Below are 26434 nucleotides of genomic sequence, written 5' to 3'. Positions count from 1 at the left end.
CAGGTTTTGAAGAAGACAGGACAAGCTCAGTCTAAAATGTATGTGGAAATGCCAACAGCCAAGACTAACCAACACAGTCTTGAATGAAGAATAACAAAGCTGGACCACTTACACTACCAGATAGCAAGACTTTTTATAAAACTGGAACAATTAAAACAGTGCAGTGGTGGGAATTCACGGACAAACAGCCCAGTGAAACAGATTCACATGTACAAACAGACCGAAGGAACAGAACAGGAAGTCCAAAAACAGACTTTCACAAGACTTTCCCACTTACAAATTTCATTTCAGACAGAGGAGACAACACAAAGCAATGGAACAAGAATGGTCTTTCAGCAAATTGTGCTGGGTCGACTGGACATTCATATGGGAAAAAATAAATCCACCTCACATCATATACAAAAGTCAATTCCAGGTGGACTGAGACCTAAATGCAAAGATCAAACAAAGCTTTCAGGAGATGACACGGGGCATATATTGATAACATTGGAGTAAGCAAAAATGTCTTACACATGTCACAGAAATAAGAGAGAGACTGATAAATTATATCTTTTACTTTTTGTAGATCATCACAAGTACTGCATACACAGAAGTGTAAAAAAAATACGTACACAGCTCACTGAAGATTTCTAAAGCAAACATGCTCATGTTAACTACCATGCAGATTGAAAAACAGAATATCACTAATAGCCCATAAGCCTCCAGCCCCGCACTTTTCCAGTCTCTATACCACCTCCCAACGTTGCAGAAAAATGTGTTATAGCTCAGTGTTCCAGCTCAGTTGTGGCAGCAACCCAAATCCCAGCGAGAGACCAAGCAGCACTCAAAGACTTGGAGAACTCAGGTTTATTACACCACCGAGCCCTAAGGACTTAACACTTCAAGCTCTGGACCCCGTCTCTAGGTTTACACAGGCCTTTTATAGGCTGCCAGTTTAACACTTTGCAACGTCATATGCAAATAAAGTACAACAGAAGTTGACCAACCAAGAACAAGCTTTGTAGAAATAGACCAATCAGGAGTGAACTCCATGCAAATGAAGTACTACAAATGGACCGATCAGAAGTTAGGGAAGTGGGCCAATCAGAAGTGAGAGTAATAACCAATCAGGAGTGAAGGAAATAACCAATCAGAAGTGAGCTCAGGGAACCAATAGAATTCTAGCTGTAAGTTAGCCGCTTTAGAGGCAAAAAGTGAGATAGAGCTTCTGGGCCAGGGAACCAGATGGTGCTAAGAGGAGAGCAGCGGCCCAGCCTATGGGTCCTGCTGGTCTTTTTATGGGGCTTCCCGCCTCACCAACTCTCTTAAAATTATGAACTTACATTAATTAAAAGATGCCACTAAGGAAGCGAAAAGGTAAGCGACAAACTGGAAGAAGGTATTTGTGAAAGATAAATCTGACAAAGAACTGGTATTCAGAACACACAAAGAACTCCCACAAGTCAATGGGAAAAAGACAAACAAGATAACAAAAAAATGCATAAAAGCAGGCGCTTTAAAAGAAAGGACATCTGTACAGCCAATAGACATACAAAAAGTGCACATCAAATACCAAGGGAATGCAAGTTAAAAACTGCAACAAAATACCCCTAAACACATAGCAGAATGTTCAAAATCTTAAAGACTCACAATACCAAGTATTAGTGAGGACTTGGAGCGACTGTACTGCTGGTGGAAGAGTAACTCTGCATAACCACTTTGGAAAACTATGTGGCAGCATCTACTAAAGCTGAACATATGCGTACTCTAGGACCCAGCACTTCTACTCCTGTATAAACCCCAAACTATAAACGTGAACTAGGTATTCATTGACGCAATATCCATAGTAGCCAACAAGAAAGACAGTAACAATAACAACAAAATAGCCAATGCAGGGAACAGAGGAAAAAACAAATATAGAATAAAAATCCTATAATTAACAGACTCAGAGAGGTAAAAGTAGAAGTTGTATCCGTAAGAGAAGAATGGCACAATTTTATATACAAAAGCCAAGAAACAGCTGTTAGGAATTAAAAATATGGTCACCAAAATAAAAAATTCAGAAAAGGACTCAAAGTTAAAATCAAGAAAATATCCCACAAAGTAGAACAACAACAATAAGATGGAAATGACTAAAGCAGAAACAGGAAAATTCTAAGATGGCTAATACTCCACTTATACAAAGAGAGGATGGAAAGTTAGAGGGTTCAGGAGAAGAAGGAAAAAAACAATGATACAAGAAAACTTCCCACGCAAAGGACAGGAGTCACGTCCACCACCTGCCAAGTGCCCAGTGAATGAAAAAAGGCCTCTGGGCACATACCAGTGAATTTTTCAAAATCATAAATATATTTAACATTTCCAGAGAGAAAAAAAAAAAAAAAAGACCGTAAGAGAGGAACAGAGATTCCGCGTGGCACTGAACTTCTCTTCAGCGACACTGCAGCTGGAGGACGATGAAGCATGCTTTCAAAACTCCAGGGAAAATGAATCACAGTCTAAGGATTTCACACCCACACAAACTTGACTGTGTCCAGCCGGAATAACACTTATTTGTAACATGCAGGTTCTCAAAAACGTTACCTCCCATTATATTTGATTGGAAAGCTGCTGGAGGATTTGTTAAAACTGAGGGCGTATACTGAGAGGGAGGAACACAGAATCCCAGGAAACAAACTCCCTACACAGAAGCACAGCAAAGAAAAATCCCCAGAGGTACAGCTACCGAGCAACACCAGAGGACGAATCCATACTGAAGAGGAGCAAGGGGTGACCCCAGGAAAGACATAAGAAGGAACCGCACTGTTTTCCAGAATAAGGCAAATATCACTGAGGGTGGGTATGTGGCAGAACTGTTAGAGCTTCAGGAGAGATTAACTATATTATAAAGAAAACATGGCACACCATTCTTAAGACTGACAACAACAAAGAATTCTGATGATGATGATCAGGGGTTCCTTAGCCTAACCATGAATATTTTCCATCATAATAATGTAAACCCCGACTATTTAACCTATTTAACTAAAAATGTGATACAACTATGTTGGGAGCATGAAGCAGAGAGAGGGAACTATGAATGTATTCATGTACCACTGTGGGAAGTGAAGAAATAATGTCTAAAATTAACAAAGAAATAGCATAGTAAGTATATTATTTAGAATTATGGAGGTAACTATAAAGAAAAATAACCAGAATTGAGAAAAAATGCTTTTGGAAATGGGACTAGATGACATAAAAAGTAGGAAACTGCTGTTCTGAAACAAAGTTTTCTAGTTTTTGACTTTTTTCATCTATATTCTTATGTTACTTAGAGAAATACAAAAATTTCAAAAAATGTCATGGATCTCCCCACATGACTGGTGAATTATTTTTAAATGATGTACAAAAATACATGATGATTAAAGGTTACTATGAAGGAAAAACCTATGGATTCATTAATTTTTTTTTAATTCACATATAATCTTCCAGCTACACCTCTTACCTCATAAAGCCTAAGACATCAAGAAAACTGCAAAACCAGTTTTCTTTCCAGGTCTCTGGCCCATCATCTTTTACCACCTGGATCTTTTAGTTCCCACGATTGCTAATATTCATATTCATAGTTTATTATTTAAAAAAATACTTCCATATTCCTGTCAATGACATTGTTTTCCTAGTTACCTAAATTCTAAAACACTCCTCATAGGCATGGCTGATCCAGCAATACATTTTGTCAATTGTTTTATGACCAGCATGGAACAAATCTTATCATTTATGTCCTAACGTCCTATAATTTCTTCAGTGATCTCCTAGCCTAAGTCAGCTCTCATGTTACGTGCAGGAGCCAGATTAAAACCTCCATCTAGAATGCTCTCCCCATACTTCTGTGCTTTTGAAGACCATATATTCTCTCACTCTTCTGCTTTTTGTTTTTGTCGAATTTACTATACCATGACGCATTATCTATGTATTTATCTGTCTCCCTATCACACTAGAAGGGAAGTTCCCTGAGAGCAGGGACTTTGTTTTGTTCACGGCAGTATTCCCACAATTTAGAGAAGTGCCTGGTACAAATTGAGGGCTCAATTCATGATTTTTGAATTTAGAAAAATTAATTAATTCATTAATTCAACAGATACATGTTAAGCGTCAACATAATGGAGATAACTATGGATAAAGCAATGAATAACAGTTATGATCAGAAAGGGAGAAACACTAAGGAGGGTCTCTAAATCCAGGCTTGATGAATCAGAGATTTCTGGAAGAGATGATGTGATATCTAAGTTCAGGCTTGAGGGGTGAGTCGGAAATAGCTAATTCAAGGTGGGAAAGAAAGCAGCACGAAATATGATCAGGGAATGCACAGGGGGTGCAGGGGGAAGATGAATAGCACATTCAAAAATCTGCAGAATTTCACATGATTCAATTGTAGAACAAGGGAAGAATGTGAGGCCAGAGAGATATGCAAAAGTCAAATCATGAAGGACTTTGTAAGTCATGTTCAGTGTTTTGACTTTGTAAGTCATATTTAGGTGTTTTGACCTAAAAACTAATGGGAATCATCAAAAGGTACTCAGCAGAATAACACTAACTGGTCATCAAGTCAAACAGAGCTTCAGGATGCAATATGGAGGATGAATTGAAGAGAGTAAGAAGCAGAGAGATGAGTTGAAATGATGGTCACTTGGTAGAGAGACGGAGCAAGTGAATATTTAGGAGGTGGGTCAATAGGACTTGTTGGCTAATTAGATTTTCGGGGTGGAAGGTGGGAAGAGTCGAGGATGATGCTCAGGTTTCTGGCTTAGGTGGCCTGGTGGACAGTGGTACTTACACTGGGAGAGAAGCTGGTTTGAAAGGATGATGGTGAAGTTTGGTAGATGAATCAGAGATGCTGGTGAGACTTCCAAGCAAACAATGTTAGTAGATAGATTGATACAAACAACTGAAGCTCAGGACAAAGATGTAAATTTGGAAATCATTAACACACAGGTGATAATGGAAGCCATGAGGATGAGTGACATTATCCATGGAAGGTTTACATACAGAGAAGAATGCATAGTATTCCCTAGGAAACCCCACCATTTTGAAAGACAGACACACAAAGAAGAACCTAGGAAGGGGACTGAGAAAAAACAAGGAAGGAAAAAAAAAAAAACCAAGAGAGTACAGTGTCACAGAATAAAAGACAGTATTTCAGAAGGCAGGGGTAGTCAGAGGGCCTAATGCTAAATCAGGTCTGGTCAAATTTAAGGACTGAAATTTGTCCATCCAGTTTAATTAGGATCAGCACCAATCTTGGTGAGAACTGTTCAAGTGGCATAGTGGGAACAAAACATGTTATTTCAGAGATATAAAAATTAAGAGGTAAAGTTGATAATAAATACAACTCCAAGAAGTTTGACTGTAAAGGGAAGGCAAAGTAAATGAATCAAAAGGAGACACAGTAAAATACATAACTTTTTAAGATAGGGAAGATTTGAATATGTTTAAATGCTTTGGGAGAGAAGCCAGTTTAGAGAGAAAAGTTGGAGATGAAAGATAGTTAACATAAGCCACTGAGTGAGATCTCTGAGAAGATAAGAAGGAATGCATCTGGGAAGCACAGATACTGTATTAGCTTTAGGTCACAAGACATGGTCAAGTTCAGCTACTCCCTTGTTCAAAATCCTTTAATCATTTCCTATGTGCAAAATTAAACACCAATGCTTTAGTCTGTTCATCTTCACAAATATTCAAATGAATGCAAATTTAAAATAAAATGCAGCTTTTATATGCTGAATTACCAAGAAGAAGAAGTATTGATAACAATACCCTACAAGGTAAGCTGAAACTGAATTGCACGTAATTTGTTAATAGACTTTTAACTGGGTACACCTCTTTGGTAATCAACTTGCCAATATGTATCAAAAGTCATAAATATTCACACTAATTATATTCCTGGGAATCTAGCCCAAGGAAACACTGAAAAATATGGGAAGAAACTTACATACATAAGGAAACTCATTGGAGTACTACCTACGGTAGTGGAAAAATTGGAAATAACAATATGGAAATAATTAAGTAAATCATATGCTAGCACAAGGCACAGTTGTTGGAATAATATACAATTACTTATAAAATTATAGCACACAAATTATATAAAACATGGATTAAATACATATAATATGTTAGATAAAATGTTTTAAAGTCTATATGTATACATGGCATCTTTCCAACTTCACCCACAAGAGTGCTTTTAAATTTAGTACAGGACAACATGTCTATTTCCTCTGTGCAGGCAGCCAATTTCACTGTCTAGAGACAAGGAATATAATATTCTCCATTGAACTCTGTGCTTTAACTTACCTATTTCTTAGTCATAAAAGCATTATAATAAAGACCACACTAGAAATTTTTCAACTGTCAGGTTAGGAAGAAGTAAACGTTAGAATACCAGCAATAAACAGTAATCTTTAGGGTTGTAATAACTGAATATAAACTCTTTTATAAACTTTTCACACACAATGTCTTTAAAGTACATGTTTTTAAAATTTATATTTCATCTAGAAAATTTATTCTCAACACCTTTAAAAAGTCATTCTTAGTTATCATCAAAAAGATGAGAAATTAGTGCTGGCAAGGAAGTAAAGGAGAGGGAATCCTCATGAACCGTTGGTAAGAATGTAAATTGGTGCAGCCATGATGGAAAACGTTATGAAGGTTTCTCAAGAAATTAGAACTAGAACTGTCATATGATCCAGCAATCCCACTTCTGGGTATATATCCAAAGGAAATGAAATCTATGTTATTGCAAATATACTTACACACATACACACAATGGACTATTATCAGCTATAAAAAAGAAGGAAATTCTGTCATTTGCAATAACATAGATGAACCTTGAGGTCATTATCCTAAATGAAATAAGTCAAAAGGAGAAAGCAAATAATGTATGATGTCACCTATATGTGGAATCTTAAAAAGTCTGACACAGAAACAAGAGTAAAATGGTGGCTACCAGGCGCTAAGGGGAGGGAAAATGTGGAGATGTTGGTCAAAGGGTACAAACTTCCAGGTATAAGATGAACAAGTTCTGGGGACCTAATGTACAGCGTGGTGACTACAGTTAGCAATACTGTATTGTATACCTGAAAGTTGCTGAGAGAGATCTTAAATGTTCTCACCACCACCACCATACACACACAAAATGGTCATTATGTGAGGTGATGAATGCATTAACTAACCGTATTGTGGTAACCACTTCACAATGTATACATATATACATTCAAATCATTACTTTGTACACCTTAAACTTATATAATGCCATGTCAATTATATCTTGATAAAGCTGGAAAAAAAATCATTCTAAAAAAAAGACTTGCTTCTGGAAGAGAGTTAAGTTTTTATCTTTTGAACAAAGAATTAGCTAACAAAAGAAAAAGAAAAAAAATCTAGGATCAAATGGAAGATTTAAATTCACCTCTTCACTGATTTAAATATTTTCTTTTTAGGGAAAAAAAGTGAGTATTCGTTAAGAAATGTAATTAATATTCAGAGACTATCAGAAACACCTAAAGTCTATCAGCTTTAATTAAAGGAAGAAGTAACGGCTCACAGATGAAATTTCTTTGATTTTAGGATAAAAAAGAAAAAGCAAGAGACCAGAAAGTATCAAAGATGACAGCATCGAAGAAATAAGAAAGAAGCAGATACGTGAGTTTTTCATATGTTGAAAAAAGAGAGCTAGGAAAGACACCCAAAACAGCAAAAAAAAAAAAAAAAAAAAAAAAAAAAAAAAAAGGGTCTCAGTTTGATTAGATTAAAAAGAATTTAGAAGTATTTTACACTTTTGGCCAAATAAGGATCTTTTAATGATCTTACTGTTTGGGATAAGAGTCTTATAGCTGGTAGAGTTCCCTCCAGCCCACTCCAGATTTCTTTCTAATCTAATGAAAAGACAAGTACTTATTAACTATGCTGATAGTATATATAAAAAAGGCTGGCTACTTATCCTATCATAACCAGGTATTTCAAATGTCATTTCTATCTTATAATTTTAATTATAGGCAGAAATCACTGCTGAATTCTGTTTAATGCACATTTATTTACATATCCTTGATTGCACTTTTAAAGCTAAGGCATTTTCAGGGAGTAGATAGATCAGAAATTCATAATTTATATATTTTACAGAATTCAAATTAGACTGCCATATAGACAGACCTAAGCATAGGATGTTTGTTATATAAAAGCAGAATTTTTAATTTCTATGGTTGCCTCACATCTAGACTAATAACTTCAAACCTATTCAAGGTAAAAGATCCAAAAATCAAATCCTAGTTCTAGGTCTCAATCTTTAACATTCCAAAAGGAATTAAAATACCATTAGTTTGAAATATCTTATTAAAAGGATGTGATACAGTTAAGATAAAAATATTTATATATGCAGGAACCTCAAAAATAGAAAACTCACTGTCTAATTAATTTAATCTGTGATCAAAATAACTTCTCCAAGTCAAAAATTTGGCAATTTATATTACCAATCTAGTTCAAAACAGCTATGCCAAATACACCAAAATTGGAAAAAATCATTTTCCCTATGTAATTTTTGCCAACTATTTCCTCAGCAGTAATAGCTCAATGGCAGTCATCTGCCACATGTATGTCAGAATATCATTAAAATCAGTATCTTTCCTTTACTAAAAACCTGAATCTAAACTGAAATAGTCAGGATGACAGATCATGGTTTTAAAAACACTAATACAAAAGATGTCTCCTTTCTATTTTCATATGTTTACCCAATGCACAGCCCTATATTTTGAAATCCTATTAGCGAGACAGTAATCAAATATTACTTCAATTCTTATGTTCAAGATAAAGAAGAGGGAGAGACAACTAATGTCTTTTTATAATCAAAAACATCCAGCAAAAACTGTCAGGCAACAAGAGGATAATGTGAAAAACAGTCCACACATTTGGAGAAGCAATCTCCTAAATAATTTTAACACTCCCTGTCTATGAAAGCTGAAAGATAAAACCCTCAGAAGATCTTGGCTGAAATGACGTAAGTGGATTTTTGGGGGGGGTGAGGGCAAAGGGAATGGTTTTGCATTTTTGACATATTCTTTTCATTTGAGAACAATCTCAGAAACCTTAATTAAAGAAGGAAAACTTAAAACTAATCAACATACCAAAGAATAAGGAGCGACAAATCTGATTGCTTCAGTTTAAAAATCTAGGTTACCAATATCTTTATAGCCAGATAAATGCCCAGTAAATATAATTACTGCAGTTTTCAAAATCTGTGACCAAACTTAGCTGCAGAAAACAAATTACTGACAAAATGACCATAATTTGCTACTCGGTTGGCCTTTAACCAAAATATTTGTTTACAGACTATATTGAGAATGATTTGGCAAGGAAATGATGAGGATAAAATCTGCTAAACACTATCTGTTCTCAATAAGACAACTCAAATTTTCAGTCCAGAACTAATATTATTAGTTATTCCACTTTCTTTATCTTTTGGGCTTTTTGAAGCAAACTGTCTTACCCAATTACACACTTCCAAAATTTTCAATTAATAAAAATCTTTACAAGGAAACGATTTTACAATCACCAAAAAGCCAAAGGACAAGATGTGCAAGACTTTAGACAGCATCTGAGAAAGAATACAATCAGGGAATGGCTTTATCAAGGTGGGCAAAGTTCAGAATGGCAGAATTCCTTCCCTGCCGTCATGAATACACTGCAACTACTGCGGTTTGGTGACTGTCACTGGGTGCAGTAGTAAAACAGAAGGGAAAAGCCTGGTACAGAAAGCTGAATGGCCCAAAGAAAATCTAAGTGGTGACAAGAGCCTAAAGGCACATGCAGGTACGCATCTTTTATATTGGATGTGATACACTTACATGGCCCCTGTTGAATCTCTTGGGGACCAACAGTAAAGCAAGTTTAGAACTTCAAATCTTGAGACATCTATAGCAAGATGCTGATCCAATGTGGCTCCAAATATCTTCTGTTTTCCTGGCTCACCTGAAGAGGAAAAAACACTACAGAGGATGTGGGAACTGAATTTCTTTATGTAGTTTCTTTTAGAGCAACTGTCTGAAAGTTTTGGCCCAATCCTTTATGAAGTCTGGAGATGAGACACTTGAGGGACTAGTGAAAAACAAAATTCAAATGAAAAGGTGGAGTGAGCCATCTAAAAGGGGAATACGAGAGCAAAAGGTAATTGTCGTAGGTAAATCAGCGTTTCTGACCCTTATGTGGGAGGAGGCAGAGAAAGGAGAGGAAAAAAATGCACAGATGTTTCTCCCTCCACTCCCTCACCCCAATTGCTACTAAAATTTCATGACGTACCTAAACTTTTGACCACAATTAGGGAGTGAATAAGCAAGGTTACTTGGAAAGTTTAAGCATTTTGTCAAGTCTCCCTCTCCTGGCTCTGAGGCATTATTAAGCAGCAGGGAGGCCTTTCAGATAAAACTTTTTTTCTAAGAAAAGATTCTGGTGGAATACAGCTTGAAGCAATAAAGAAAGAGAAAAATAAATGCAATTTATACAAAAATGGAAGTCACAGGACAATATACCATATTAACCAAAGTTTATTTAATTCTGTTTTTCAAAAGGGGAGGGACCGCTTTCATGTAATAAGAAATCAGGACAAAAAGTAGTTTCCAAATAATAGAATATATTTTTAAACTAAGCAACACAAACTGCATGCTTCATCCCCTTAGGAAATATTACCCCTGGAAAGATAATCTTTATAAAAGACTAAGATTAGCAGAACCAAGTCTGATGTACATTACCACACAAAAGCATACAAGTGTCCTTAATGTTAAATTTAGATTTATTTCTAATTAACTTATTTTTTTCTTAAAACATTTTACCTAAATGTCATATTAGAGTTATTCTCCAGCATTCGTGTAATAGCCTAGAATATAAAACAATTTTCTTTCCAAATATATTCCATTTTAACCAGAGTATACTTGAACTATGTCTGGTAAAAATACCAGAATCTTCTGAAAAATAAGAATGGAGAACCAATTAGATCCTTACCTGACGTGGCTGTTCATTCATTCGTTGTGGATCTGATTTCACTTTATTATTAGGATGATTTGTGACTTTGGTTACTGGTTGTTTGAAAATTGATGCTGTTTGTCTAATTGGCAATGTTGTATTCAAGTCTGGTTTACCCTGTGGACATAAGTGTTTTAATTAATAAACATTATATATAAATATAATTAAATGAACTATTTTATTAATTCTATATCCACTACTTTAAATTAGATTGTCCCAAACTTCTCAATCTCATCATTTTAAAACTGTAAAGTCCATCTTAAGCATGTTATTATGTAAGACTTACGTAAAGTTTTCTCATAAAAAGCTTTTTGTATACTTTTAAATGTAAGAAAATTCTCTATATAAAATTCATAATTAATTTGATTAGCAAGATACTAGGGACTTATAAATGAACAAGTATGTTTAAGGTTGGGTTATACAAAAGGGACGGGGGCTTACAGGACAACAATCATTTCTACACTCTGAGAATGTAGGAAAATAATGGCACACGTGGTCATTAAAATATAAACAGCTGTCAGGCGGTCAGGCTTACATAAAACCACATAAGTTAATCTTCTCCTGTGTAAAAAAAGATAATTAGAAATGGTTCTTCTAATTCTCGCAAGCAGAACTCAATTTAGAACAATATAAGGAGGAAGATTCATTTTTAACATCCTATAGCACACTTAAAACTTTTTGAATAGAAACTTAAAATGGAAGTTTCAGAAAGTCAAACAACAGACTTATCTACTTTTAATCGGCTAGTAAAAAAATGTTAAGATGTGTTCTAGTGAAAACAAACAGTGGCATAGAATTGCTAAGTTCATTTAAAATACTCCAACAGTGGGGCTGGGTGCTGGAGAAAGAAAAAGGACAAAATGTGATTTAATCATTGTGTATTCTGATTTTGGCAAAAAAAATATAAAAGATCATGTATATCTGAGATATATATATATATATCTATCATAGTTTTAGTATAGAAATATACTTGCTAAATCTACAGGATATTCAATGAGCTTTATCTTTACATCTCCAGACAAAAATTGTATCAACTTCCAGGCTCCAGAACAGTGGTTCTCCAACTTCACTATGCACCAGCGTCACCCAGAGGGCTTATTAACACAGACTGTTGGGCCGCACGCCCAGAAGTTCCAACTCAGGAGGTCTGAGGTGGGACCTGGGAATGTGCATTTCTCTTACGGCCCAGGTGCTGCTGCAGGTCCAGGGACCAGACCTGGACCGCCACTGCCCTCAGACAAAGATTGCACACTGGTGGCAGGGAAACCAGGCCTAACCTATAGATGCCTTTTGTTTCATTTTGTAGTGTCTTTAATAAATTAAGCCAACATCTACAAATAAAATTCACATAAAATCCAGAATTCTAGCTTCACTTAAAAACCCAAAGATCTAGAAATACTGGCCTGACTCAGCCCACACAGGCCATGATTGACAAGTGGTGGCTGCCCACTAGAGGTGGTAAGAGTTCTCCTTTTGCAAAAGTCCACAACTCACATTTGTGGTACCTGTCTGAGCCCTTTGGGTATCAAGCTCGTGAAATGTGCTTAAAGAATAGTAGGATGACTAGAAAGGTAAGGGCCACAATAAATTAATCCGACCCTTATTAGAATTACAGTATTATTTGGACTCACTGGTAAATGTGCCTCCACCCCACCCCCAGCCCACCCCTACACACTCCTCGCTATGCGTACTGGCCATGCTTCTCATTCTTTTCTCTCACTCAGTTTTCTCACAATGTACGTGCTTACCTTTAAAAGATGTATTCATCATAAATAAATAATGCCATTTCAGGCATTTCACTTTCTTATCTTTATGGTTTTCCCAAATAAATTTGATTTAGAGGTAGGCACACTTGGCCGACAGGCTGCTGAGTAACCACTTAGGATGCCATCTCTAAAAAGTGTGGGACCCAAGAATTTTTTTTTTAAAGCTCTCCTGGTAGTTCTGTGATGTGCAGAGGGTTTGGACCACCCTGATTTATAACATCTAGATTATCCTGAGGCCCTAAGTGAAGCCACTCAACCTATAAAATAGTCAATATTCAATCCTAAAGAAGCTTGATATATAAATACTTGCAAAGAACTTTTCCTGTCATAATTAGTTATAATTAGTACCTATCACTGACAATACCTTAATTAGTTTTTAGTGTTTTTGGTCTTTAATAAAGAGCAATGTACTGTGCTGGTATTAGAACAAAGATGGTACCAGTAGACAAAGAAGTATATAGTGACTGTTTGAGCACACAGTCGGGCCTATTAAGATTCTCACTGTTACTGAGGATGACTGGCGGCAGCAAAGACTAGTCTAAACGATTCTAAACTATAAAATCCTGAATCCACGCAGACTAGGAACAAGCATGGAACATGTAAAACTACTGGTGCCACAGTGGTAAGATTGATCTTTTTTTTCCCATTAACTTATGTTTGCGCTGCAATAAATTAAAAGTTTGAAGAAAACGCTGGCTAAAACTATTTAAAATATACCATTCGCTTCCACTGTCTGACAATGAAACAGTTCATTTCCCAGTGTCATGGAATGAGATTACTCAAGAGTGTGCTGCATGGCTCTTCTCTTGATCTTATTTTGGTATTTATTACTTTTTTCTCCTTTTAACTGACTGAAAGATCTGAACACAGACAGAATTTTTGTACTAATTAACTTTGTGTTCTACAACAGTGTCACGTAATCTGAAAAGCTGGACTAACTGGTTTTCCCAGAAACTGTTACAAAAACAGTAAATTTTATTACTGCTCTTCCCTGAACACTGTCAGAGTCCTTCATGCCCCGTTGCTGTCTGAGTTTTTCTAAATAACCACCCATCTGCCATAAACTTAGAAGTTATAAAGCAAACACTTTAGGGGACAAGATTAAAGCTATTCAGATACCTGAAATCTTCCCTTTAATATTAAAAAAAAGTGAAACAGAAGTTCCTTATAAAATTAAACTGACACACACATTCTAATATTAGAACTACAATTTTCCAAACTTTGATGAATCTCAGTATACAGGCTACCGCTCAAATCAAAGTTTAATGTATTTTATAATAACGTGTATTTTAAGCAGGAAGTATTCAAGTAACTCAAATAATTTTTGAGGGTTTATTCTATTCCCCTGGGATGAATACAAAAATAAATCTTTATTTTGTAAGTTTTTACTTCATCTCTTTCCAATTAACATCTGAGAAGATGCTTTGAAACTCACAAAGGACAAATATGCAATAAAAATTAATTTAAAAATTGTTAAAAATCAAGGACGAGGAGAAAACAAATTTCCTTGGAAAAGGTTAATAGTGACGGATACTAGAGCTGAGCATCAAATGTAGATGTGAACTTTCTAGGGGTGTGGGTGAAAATTATACAGATACCATAGTCAGAAAGGAGGAAGCATACCAGTTAATGAGAAAAACAAAAACAGTTCTGGTATTAAAGCTAGCGAAAAAAAGTTAAAGACACTTAACATCACAACAAATATTAAGCAGACTTCCAAGTGCTGTTTCTTTTTCCAGTGACCTTTCATAAAAGCCGAGAACATATTTAAAGGACAACTCAGTGAAGATGAAAATGACTGAACCAGTGCGGCCTGATGATCGTGCAGACTTTCGGTGACCCAACCTGAGTAAGGCTAGCAAAGAGGGTGACTAAAGAGGTGGGTGAAGAGCATGTGTCATCAACCAGTAGTTTTCAAATACTGTTTCATTCCTACCCACTAAAATCAAAAAATATATATATTCATATATCCGCCCTACATTGTAAACTTGCCATCAAGAATATTCCATATTTTAAAGAGTTGCAAAGGATGCATTTACCAGATAGAGTATTTTAAATACTGACACTTCAATAATAAATTATTATATCATGTTACAGTGTGTCTAACAGAATCTAAATATACCCACCATCAACCATGTATAAAGGAACAAACTCTTCAACAGTAATTCATTTTATTTCACTCCTTTTTCTCTTTGGACTAATATTCCATTTCCAGAATTATTTCCTATTTTATACTTGAAAATGTTTAATTAATCATTTATTATCGTAGTTATTTAACTTTCTGTGACCATAAGCTTAGTGATTAAAAAATAAGTAAGTTACTTCTGGTTTATTACAATTAATAGTGTATAATTGACAAAAAGTGGTAAATTACATATTTTAATAAATAATTATTGAACACAGGCTATAAAAATTATATATATACATACATATAAAAGAAAATAATTGTTTATTTAAAAAATGAACTCCATGGCCTTGGATGAGTATTACTAAATGCTAGAATGGGATAAGATTTAATATCAATTCTATTCCTATTCTTCATTTTTTTTATGTTAACACCGAGAAACCTTGTTCACATAAATGAGAAAATGAATGAATTTTAGTCTGTCACTTAATTCTTTGGCCTTCTTTTGAGTACTATGTTAAAATATCACATAGTGAACCATCAAAAAATTTTAATAATCAACATCTACATTAACGCTTAATAAATTTTACTGCAGGCGAAGAACTGTATTAGCAGAAAGACTTAACTGTTACCAAGTCATCCATTTTGCCAGTGTCATCACCAACATTTCAAATTGTTCCTTTATTGGAGATCAAACATTCCATACCACAGTAAAACCACGAACAAGCGAGAGGTGTGCTATTCTTCTGTAAAATGGGAGAAAGCTGACTATGAAAGGGGAGCTAATGGGGGGAAGAACCTGTACCTCTGTCTCAGATACATTCTCAGAAGGAAGGACATAGAAACAACCCCTTTAAAACTACCCATGCTGCGATACCATGTAAAGCCTTTCACATGGCAAAGTTTGAACAGCAGGAACTTAAACTATATATTCTAAATACCACTTTTCTTAGCCTGGCGTTAAAATACAGTATATTCAGTAAATAGCTCACAGTTGTACATATTCTATGACAAGAGTCTTGAGGATTCATTTTACCCTTAAAATTCATGCAAATTCTGCATTTAATTTTTAAAATTAGTCCTGTTTGTTGTCATGTAAAAATGCTGCTCTTCCTACCCAAAAATGTTCAAATAAAACTGACACTTCCAAGTATCATTCAAGTAACATTTTAATTCTGTGGCTTTGCATACCCCCAAGAGATATTCATGCCCCGATTTGAGAAGTCTTTATTTTTCTAAGGCCACTTTCCTCATCTGTAAATGAAGATAATCAGTAACTGTTTACAAGACTCTTACAAAGATCAAACGAGATCATGCATGTAAGATGCTACCGCTGGTGCAGCTTCCATTCAGTCTTGAACAAATATTGAGAGCTTCCATCTGTGAGTGCATGCTGGGAACAGAGTCATTTACGAAACACCAAAGCCCCCACCTCGGAGCTTACATTGTCAGGGTTGGGGAAGACAACAATTAACAAAATAGGGCTACAGCTTAGTTATGTTGGCACACAAATTCTGAATAAACAGCAGCTATTTCTATTAAATTCAGCATTAACATGTTATTCAACACGCTATTAACACTTAGAAAGGTAACTTATTAAGCTTTCTCGTAAGGAAAGCCATCCCCTGGTTCACAAAAAGGTGAGCCTAAGTGGTATCTTCAGGTTGAACCAAGATTATCTTCAAAAAAGTAATTTCAGATTTGCTCCAGGATACACACAGTAGCTAACAGCTAATGCCTTTCCACAAAAATCAAAAACCAACAATGCAAAGTGCTTTACAGTCCTTCAGTTTTTGAGAGAGAATTCACACACCGTACAATTCACCATTTTAAACTACACAGTTCAGTGGATTTTAGTATATTCACAAGGTGGTGCAACCTTCATAGGTTTCTGCAGAAAGTAAAGAAAAATACACCTGGGATCTATGATTTTATACTGAAAATCCACTTCATATAGTATCCTAAGTGAGGAACAAGTTATTTTTTTTTTAAGATCAATGGGATCATATTTTAAAAAGTAATAAAATAGGTGGACTACACTTTGAGCTCATTAAAAAAGGATATATACTTGCAGTTAATTGAAGAGGTATAGGACTGAAATTCATCATTGAAAGTAAGTTTTGAAGAGTTTTGTTTAAAAAAATTACTTCTGAGAGCTTTAGTTACTATAAAGTCATAAAAGGACTGATGGGAAAAGATACTAAGGAGTTTCAAACAGATAGCTAGAGCAGCTCTACTCAAACTAAGGCATCTGTGTCTGGAATTAATTATCTCCCTTATGTCTGAGTTGGCACTAGCTGAGTACACACCCTTAGAATTGTAGAAAGTCACACAAACTGGTTTCTATAGGGCTTAATTCTCTAGCTGACCTAGAGTCTACAGAGTCAAGTAACTCTTCAGGACTTAGCAGAACTTGGTGAAACTGACTCAATCGCCGACAGAAACCCAGGCATCCAAAATAAATCCTGCCAAAGCCGTACCGTGGGGAACTACGTCCCCAAATCTACCTTCATTAGTAGCACAAAAGCCAAGCCCAGTCCGTCTCAAAAGGTCTATCTACTGCACTTGGATACATCTGAAACAGTAACTTACAATGTGCTAAATCTACTCTCATACTGAACAGACTATAAAGTTCTGTCTGCTTTTTGCTTTCTAGCAATTTTATCCAAATCCGTATCTAAATACCTAGCTCAAATTAGCCAAAGAATGAAAGCATTGTTAGGTGGTAACAACTTGCTTGTTATCTTCATTTATTAGCTAAAGGGAAATAAATGCCCTTTATTTATTTACTAAGGTTATTTCTGCATATGCGAAAATTAGAAGTTCTTCAGACAAGAGAATACTAAATACAGTCGACCCTTGAACAACATGAAGGTTTGGGGCATCGACCCGCCCCATAACTGAAAATCCACACATAACTTATAGTCAGCCCTCTGGATCCATGGTTCTGCATTCACAGATTCAATTAACCCTTGATTGTGTAGCACTGCGATACTTGCTATTGAAAAAATGCACATGTAAGTGGAGGCGTGAGGTTCAAACGTTTTGTTCGAAGGTCAGCTATAGTCCTACTGTCTCTTGCTGCAGCTTACCCTTTCTTCCTTTATTCATTCATTGAACTTCCACTAACCTCCAGTCACTGTGGCTTGCTTTCTACCTTCATATGTTAAATGCATCCTGCCTCAAAGGATTTCTGCACTATTCCCTTTTCCTTCCTGGTTTTTGTACAGCTGACTCCTTCTCATTCAGATCTGGGCCTAAAAATCACACCCTCAAAGAAAACTTCCCCGAGTACTCAGCCTAAAGCAGCCCCCTAGTCAATCTCAACCATCCTTACTTCATTCAATGTGTACCTTTAATATTTAAATTGTGTCTTAGTTTCTCATCCCACTACAATGTAAGTTCACAAACACAGAAATTTCCTCTACTGTATTTCCAGAATGTGGAATAATGCCTGAGCACATAGAATATGCTAAAAAAAATTTCTGTGGAATAAATGCATAAAATGTCTGTTACACGTAAGGCCTTGTGTTACAGTCTTTGAATAGTCTCATTTTCAGCCTTAAACATACACATGCTACATAAGCGGAAAATATTGACTCCATGTAGTCTACACTGTCTATCTCAGAATTATTCAGCATAGTCGTCTGTATCATATACCTCAAGATTACCAATGTAAAATAATCCTCAGACTTGTTCCATTTATGACTATTTAACGTTAAGTTATGCTGATGGGTACGTAGCAGTGTCTTCCTCTGAGTCACACAGCCAGCCCTACATAAGCATCCCATGGGAAAACAATCCTCAGTCTACACATGGTGCTCTTGGCAAAGTCGCTGTCAATCATAGTGATGTTATATCATGAAATAATGGGAAATAAAGAGTGCAAAGAATTTAGAACTCAGCAGACAGCCAACATGAGATTAAGACATCAAAACAAACTATGTGCACTGGCAGGGAACATGCCATGTTGCTGTTAGAGAGCTATGATTCAGGAAAAATATTCTTTGGTTACGGATCTGAAAACTTAAGTCATCTCACTGAAACTTACTTGCCATAACGACTTTCCATCCGTATAGAAAATAACCTAAATTTAGCACAGTGCTTCCAGACCTGAGGAGGCTGGTACGGAGATTAAAACCTTGGAACAAAGTGTAAGGTCAAATAATAGGACATCAATGGATAAATTACAGGGATGAGACAGGTGATCGCTTGGTTGAACACAGAAACTTTAACAGGTAAGAATGATATTAACTTGGAGGCAAACAGAGACAATCAATTTTGGATCCTAAAAACTTCAGTGAGAATTCGGCTTGCTCCAAACAGTAAAACTTTTCCCCCTTAGGGAGGTAAGCAAACGAGTTTAAGGAGCCCACACTCTGCCGAGCAGTCCTGTAACAGATCACTCATGCAAGAGGCTGAGAATCAAGGCAGGAATAAAGCCAGTTCTTTCAGAGCTCAGACTTCCAGACAGGTCTGAGTTGCCTAAGAAAGTTCTAAGTTTGTTTACAATAGTTATCCAGCAGATACACGGACCTCCTTTCTAAAAAGTCAGGACAGTAATATTTCAACTGCTTGTGTACTCTGCTCTAGCAATTATCAAAATGAATCCATCACACCCCACATCCAATCTTCATAACAACAGCCAAGTCCCCCAGATCATAAGTCATCACCCAGCACTCATCCCCATAATATTCTGTACATCTACCTCCTAGTTCAGTGGCTCTCAAACTTTTCCGACTTCAGCTAAGAGAAGAAATACATACTTTACATCATGACTCGGTATACACAAGGGTATACAGTATCACAAAAGTCATCTAAAATACTTACCCTTACTAATAGGGGTGTGTGCGCTATTTTCTAACCTATTGTATTTCATATCTTAAATATTCTAGTCTTGAACAATTACACTGATTCAATGATCCGAAGTTTGAAAACCAATCCCCTAATCTTACCCATCCCCACCCCTGTCCTTACACTGCATGCTCTTGAATGACTGGGCAGCAGGCCCTCCTATAACCTCAATATTTTCTCTAAACATTCTCTCCAGTTTCTGCACTTAACTGAAACTTGGCTGCCCCTCAAAGATCCTATCTCCCCTAAAGTTCTCTCAAATAAAGGCTTTTCTTCTTTTTTGGGGGGGGCGGGGACTGTGATCTTTATTTGTGAAGTCAGCTAATTCCAGGTGGTTAATATTAGAATTATATTGCAGTATATGTACACACAAAGGTTGTTTTAGGAATGAAATACAATCAAATATATATGCATTATCTTAATCACTATGCTGTACACCAGAGACTAACATAACATTGTAAACTGACCATACTTCAATAAAAGATAAATAATTAAAAATTTTTTTAATTAAAAAACTTCTATCCCAGAGCTCTTCTCACAAATACACTCTCTCTCACTTAAAGCAACCATTTTAAATTCAGATCAACAATAATTCGTGGGTCTGCCCTTCCGACCGAAGAGGACATCCCTAGTTTGTCTTCTGCAGACATTTGCTCTAACTTGTTCCCCTTGGGAGCAACGGCACAGAAGCACGAAGACCCTGAGCGGCTCTGAGGGTTTCTTCTTTTTCTCTTACCACTACCTATCTAAGGACCAAGAAGTGGTACAGCTTCCCTTCTCTCTCCCCGTTTCTCTCAACTCATTTTCCCATTTTTGCTCCTTCAGAAACACGAGCTCCTCTGAAGCTCACAGTCCTCTGACTGTGCTCCTCCACCCTTCCTCCCTGCTTTCCCCTTCATTCATGAAAGACTTCAGTTTCTGTTTTGTATCTTCCTCCCCATGTCAGCTCTTGTCCTCATTCTTAGGGGCCTCAATACCCATGTGGATAATTCACCCACATCCTGAGTCTTCTGATCCACTCTTCCACCCAATCTCACCCACCTAAAATAGGCACAGGCTTGTCAACACCAGTAACTGCACCATCTCCAGTATCTCCATCAAGCATCTAACTCCCCAATTGCTACTTCTTATCCTTGCAACTCACTTAGGACTGCATTCTTTGAAGCCATTGGTATCTCCTATCCACTGAATGACCTATTTTCTTACTCTTCCATAACCTCTTTCACATTCCTCCCTACCCAGTAGACTCCATGATCCACATCATTGTTAGTACACTGCAGATGTATTAATTAAACCTCTGTGGTTTTTCCACTTGTGTTATAGACTCCTTTCTTCTTAACCTTTCCAAAGCCTTTAAGATGGGAGAGTAACCAAATAGGCAGCCCTCTCATCCACCGTCTAGTGATTCTCCTCCTTAGCCAAGAAAATTTATTGAAAGAATTGTCCATGCTGACCAATTTCAACTCTCATTCACTTTCAGCCCAATCCAGTCTGGCTTCTCTTCCCAGTGAGACTACTGTTATCAAGGTTATTAATAACCATCATGCTGCCAAACTCAATGGAAACTCCTGTCTTCCTGCATCCACCTTTCAGCAGCAATCAAAGTTAACAGACCACGCTCCTTGTTGAAACATTGTCCTCTCCCATGTCTCTACTACCTTACCAGCAATCATGTCACAATCCACTTTGCTGATTCCTTCTACTCTAAGCAAATTCTAATTATTGGATTTTCTCAGAGCTTGGTTCCAAATCTATCTATCAATCATCTCCAGTCCCATTACTTGGAATACTACCTAGGTGCTAATGACTTTCCAGCTCAAACCTCTCCACCAGTATACCAGTTGCACACATGATCTCTCCGTTTGGATGTTTGACAAGTATCTCACACTCAAAGCTGAATTTACTGTATTCAAAGCTGAGTTTACTTTATTCACCCATATAAATTCTTCCCCAAGGCAATCTCAGTAAATGGCAATCAAATCTACCTAGTCACTCAGTCTAACTAAAATCTAAGGGCTCACACTTGAGTCTTCTCTGTCATCTTCTACACTCAACTCATTGGTAATTTCTGTCAATTCTATATTCAAATCAGAACTAGGATCTATTCACTTCTATTACCACATATGTATAGTTATTAATTACCCACAAGTACATTTTCTGCTTTATAGAGATATTCAATGTTCATGTTACTCCAAAAGAGAGCTTACTTTAAAAAAAAATGAAAAACTCTATTTTCTGACTACTTAACTAAAATAAAATCAGAGGCACAAATAAGACCACGCCCAGAAAAATTCAGATAGAGTTTCAGAAAACAATGATAATAAAAGACATTTCCAAAACAATGTATGGTATATTAATTTATTCAATAAACATATATAACCACTATAAAGTTCTAGAATGAGGTGAATAATAAACCAATAAACACGAAGCAAATGTTTATTAAGTACCTACCGTGCGCTAGGGTTTGGACTATACATAAAAAAAACTAAACAAAACAAGACACAGGCCCTGCCCTCGTGGAGCTCACAGTCTAGCTGAAGCAGACAAACAATCACAAATACAACGGCAAAGCACCAGGGAGGCACTGCAGGAAAAGGGACCGGTTCTGCCTGGAGAATGCAGAGCAGGCTTCACAGACATGGAGACAATGGAGCTGGGCCTTGGATGAGTAGCGGTTCACCAGATGGAGGGGAAGGGGGAAGCACATTCCAAGCAGAGGAAACAGCACATGAGCAAGCAGAATCTTGAAAGCACATGCCACGGTGCAGGATGGCGAGCGGTCCAGCGCAGCTAGAGCAGAAAGGTGCATACAAACTAAAGAAACGAGTTAGTTTCAGGTTTTTAGTGAATCGTAACTGTCAGGAAGTATATCTTCCTATTTCATGTAGTGCAGCTTAACTATGATTCTGGTAACAATAGGGTAGTTTGAAAGCATTCCATTCATTTCATAAATATTTAAGCTCCTTCAAAAGACACCCAGCACTGTTTAGAGCGTTTAAAAGGCAGTTTTAGAAAAATAATCTTAATTTTCCTCTGCACATTTAAGAAGTATAATAAACCCAGAATAAAGACTTTAAGGTGAAATCACACAGCTTCAGCTGTACACACTCAAGGCCCTAACTGTGCTAACTTGAGCACCCCAACTCCTCCCACTGCCTCGTGTCCTTAACAGCTTCATAGCCATCACCCCAAAGCAACACCACAGATAAGCAATACAGAGGCACCTTCAGCCTTCCCCTCCTGCTCCGCCTCTCCAAACAAGGTACCTGCGATGCCCCTGTGGAAACCATGCCAGGTAACTACACAGTACGTGAGGGAACAGTGCATTCCTACCTCCACACCACTTCCTGGAAACCAAGCTATTGTAAACTAACTGGGAAGCTAGATTCCGAACAAAGAGGGATATGAAGCAGAGACCCCACGTTCTCCAGGAGAAGTGAAAGGGGAGGAGAGCTCGGGTCAGACAGCGCCCTCACTGCTCACGGAGGCGGCCTGGTGCTTAGGAAGCTACAACGGAAAAAGGAAAAGAACCTGCAGGTGATGTCATACAAATCCCTGTTTACTCCTCCCAACACTGCTAGAGGAAAGACTTTATTGTCTTAATTTTACAAATGGGAAATCTGAGGCCATCGGAGGCTGATGAAGTAGCCCATGCCCACACGGGCGCCTCAGCGGTGGAGCCAGCACGCAGGCCCCGCCGCCCCGCACGCTGCCTCGGGGCGCCGCAGGCGGACGCGCGCTGCCAAGGGGCTCGCACAGTCCCGTCAGTCCAATCTCTGGAAAGAAAAGCCTTTACTTTTCCCTCCGCCATTTCACACAGTCAGTGAGAGAGAATGGTGGTGGCAACACGCATACCCATCTATCTCTGAAATTTAGGGAGAAAAAAATGGTTCTATAAGATCAGCTGTTTTAGAGGGGAGAGAAGGGCTTTTTCTGTAGCGGTACTGGGTGCTTTAATACAATTACGTTAGCGTCATAATTCAAGTGCTGCTTGTTTAAATTCCTGTACAATAACCAACCAAGCAGCTCCGTAAAAGAGCTAATGACAAAATCTCCAATCACAGTATTAGAATGAGAGTATTATTCCTAAAGTCACTGTCCTCAACACCATCCAAAAGCCAAAATAAAAACTGCTCTTTCTCAAAGCTTACTCTTGAAAATGAGCAGGTAGTATAAACTATGTGGTAAGTAAGGATACCTGCCACAATAAAATTTTGCCTCTTTCTGGGCAATAGGAACTATTTTAAGGGAAAAAAAAAAGAAAGGGGGAGACAATTAACATCAACAAAGAAGTATTTTGTAAATAGTCCCAAAGGGTCAAATGTGTGATGTATTCTGGCATAGGAAGATACTGACATGCTGTTTTCAGCTGTGCACAACTTACATAGGCTCTCTCTGTAAGCACTGCCAACTACCAGAAAATTAATCAGATTTGTAAGTCAAAATGCTCTGTAGTAGTAGCAGAAAAAAAAAAAAAACTGGGATATTCAGACAACCCAAATTCCAGTGACACAGTACAATGTAAGATACTTCGGGAGAGCTTCTGAAATAGCACTCATATAAATAAATTAACCAACCTTATTTTGATTGAGAGGATCATTCCGCAGTCTCTGTTTGTTCTTCTGTAATTTACTAGGCATCATCTTTCCAGTTCTGAAGTCAAAACTGCTGAGGTCAACAGTATTTCCCAGGTACCTTGCCAACTGAGGTTTGCTTCTGAACTTCTTACCACTTGGACTAGAAGAAAGATAATGTTAATTGTACCAAAGACAGTAATATTTACCCTAGATCTCTACATAAACCTTTCCTTCATGCCTTCCTTTCCGTTCCCAATTGTTACCATGTGACAATTTTACATACCTTTATTTTTTTCAAAGAAATATTAAAAGTTTTAAAGAAACTTCGTAACTTCCTATAAAAAGAGATAATGTGTCACCTAACATAACAGCCCACTAGGTACAGCCCTGGAACACATAACAGATGTTAATAGAGATTATCCCAGTGGTCACTCACTCAGCAATCATTAACAGAATCCCAACACTAACTGCAAGTACAGCACTTCAGATGTCGCCAATCTTACACATTTTCCAAAGTGATTTTCAAAATGCTGTTTTTTCTGTAAGTATTAATATACATAATGCCAACAGCAGTCAGAAAGAACTTCACATTCTTTTGAAGTCAACAACTTTTGTTGAAAACACTTACACACACCTGGAATCCATATAATGTTTGGGCGACTGATTTGAACTCATAACGTTTACAATAGAAAAAAATTATTAAAATTAATAAATTGTGACAATCTTTAAATGCTCCCTAATGTAATTATCAAAAGGAAAAAACTAAGGCAAACATTTGCAAATGTGTTTGTACAATGTTGACATAACTTTTGTTAGCCTAACTCCACCTCAGAGAAGTGTATCAAGAATAACTTACCTCTTGTTAAGAAATAGTGTCGAAGCTGGAAAACTACAAAAGTGCCAGAATTATAAACATGGCTAAACTAAGCTAGTCTTTCCTAAAAAATTTTTTCCCACGTGGCACTGATTTGTAAGAAAGATTTACAGGAAGAATGCCCCAAAGTCTTATCTAATTTTCTGAGCCAAATGTGCTAAAATACATTTCAGTGTGATGTGTCACCAGCAGAGAATTGTGAGAATTCTAGAATACCTCTCAAAGAAGCCAACATGTCATATTTAGAACTTAAGCTTTTACCAACTGACCACAATAACAGAAAAATAATTCAACCGGAAGACAAAATAGAAAAGGCTGGAAAACCAAGCAATTTACATTTTCCTGAAACAGCAAAACTTCTTTTTGGGTCAAATCCAAATTAACACACCCTACTCTGTAACACAAATTCCATGGTCTTCTGCCACCACAAGACTTCAAGATCGTATCAACATTCTTTTTCCACAATCACACAGTGTAACTGTTCCTGAAACACAATTCAAGGTATAGAATTCAGCCTCCAGAAGAAGCAACAACCAGTTAAGACCAGAATGTAACAGAATAAAAAGAAGCAGGCAACAAACAGAACATAGCAGATGAAAGAATATAGGATTGTGTATAGGCAAACCTCAACTCCCATTCTAACCCATATTTCCAAATATGCTGAGCATCACAAAAGAAAATAGCACATAATCCTCAATATTGTCCAAAACTTGAATCATCTCTGCCCACTGCAAACTTCCACCCCCAAACCATCACTGTCTACCTAGCAACCAATCTTCAAACTAGAAGGCCACATCACAATGTTCAATGCCCCATCCCTCAGCCACACATCCAATACCAAGTTCTAAATGTTCAGAGACTCCTCAACACTGACAAAATTGCTTTGCCTCCTCAATGAAACATCAAAAACATTCAATCTGTTTAGATTTATTTTTTCCTGACTTTTTCCCAACAACCTGGAAGATACCCCACATTCTAAACTCAATGTCACCAAAATACTCCATGCACCTTTTTTGACTTCCGGCCATGTCTTTGCAGGTGGAAGGATGAGCATAAGCAATATCCTGTCTGTCGCGGAACTGTTAACTCCTCCAAGCCCAGCTAAAATGTCACTGCATTTATGAAGTTGTCTGTGATTCCCCCAGCCCACTTAGAAATAATTCTACTAACCCTGCAATTCTACTTCATTACAATTCTATACATCCCCTTGATGAGTCAAAAC

At 37.0% G+C, this 26434-nt stretch overlaps 1 protein-coding gene across 1 annotated transcript in view; it reads right to left on the bottom strand.

Annotated features, from left to right (window-relative positions):
* Positions 1-26434, bottom strand: part of MBD2 (methyl-CpG binding domain protein 2) — a 59055-nt gene that overhangs the window by 21065 nt on the left and 11556 nt on the right. Inside the window, exons 2-3 of the mRNA XM_006205810.3 lie at positions 24339-24498; positions 10996-11133 (exon numbers count right to left, since the gene is read on the bottom strand). Of these exons, the coding sequence (XP_006205872.2) occupies positions 10996-11133; positions 24339-24498 (298 nt within the window). The remainder of the gene's footprint in view (positions 1-10995; positions 11134-24338; positions 24499-26434) is intronic.

The sequence above is a fragment of the Vicugna pacos genome, chromosome 30, assembly GCF_048564905.1.
Source record: "Vicugna pacos chromosome 30, VicPac4, whole genome shotgun sequence".
Taxonomy (NCBI): domain Eukaryota; kingdom Metazoa; phylum Chordata; class Mammalia; order Artiodactyla; family Camelidae; genus Vicugna; species Vicugna pacos.
The sequence above is the reverse complement of the archived record's forward strand: the minus strand, read 5'-3'. Positions and strand labels throughout refer to the sequence as shown.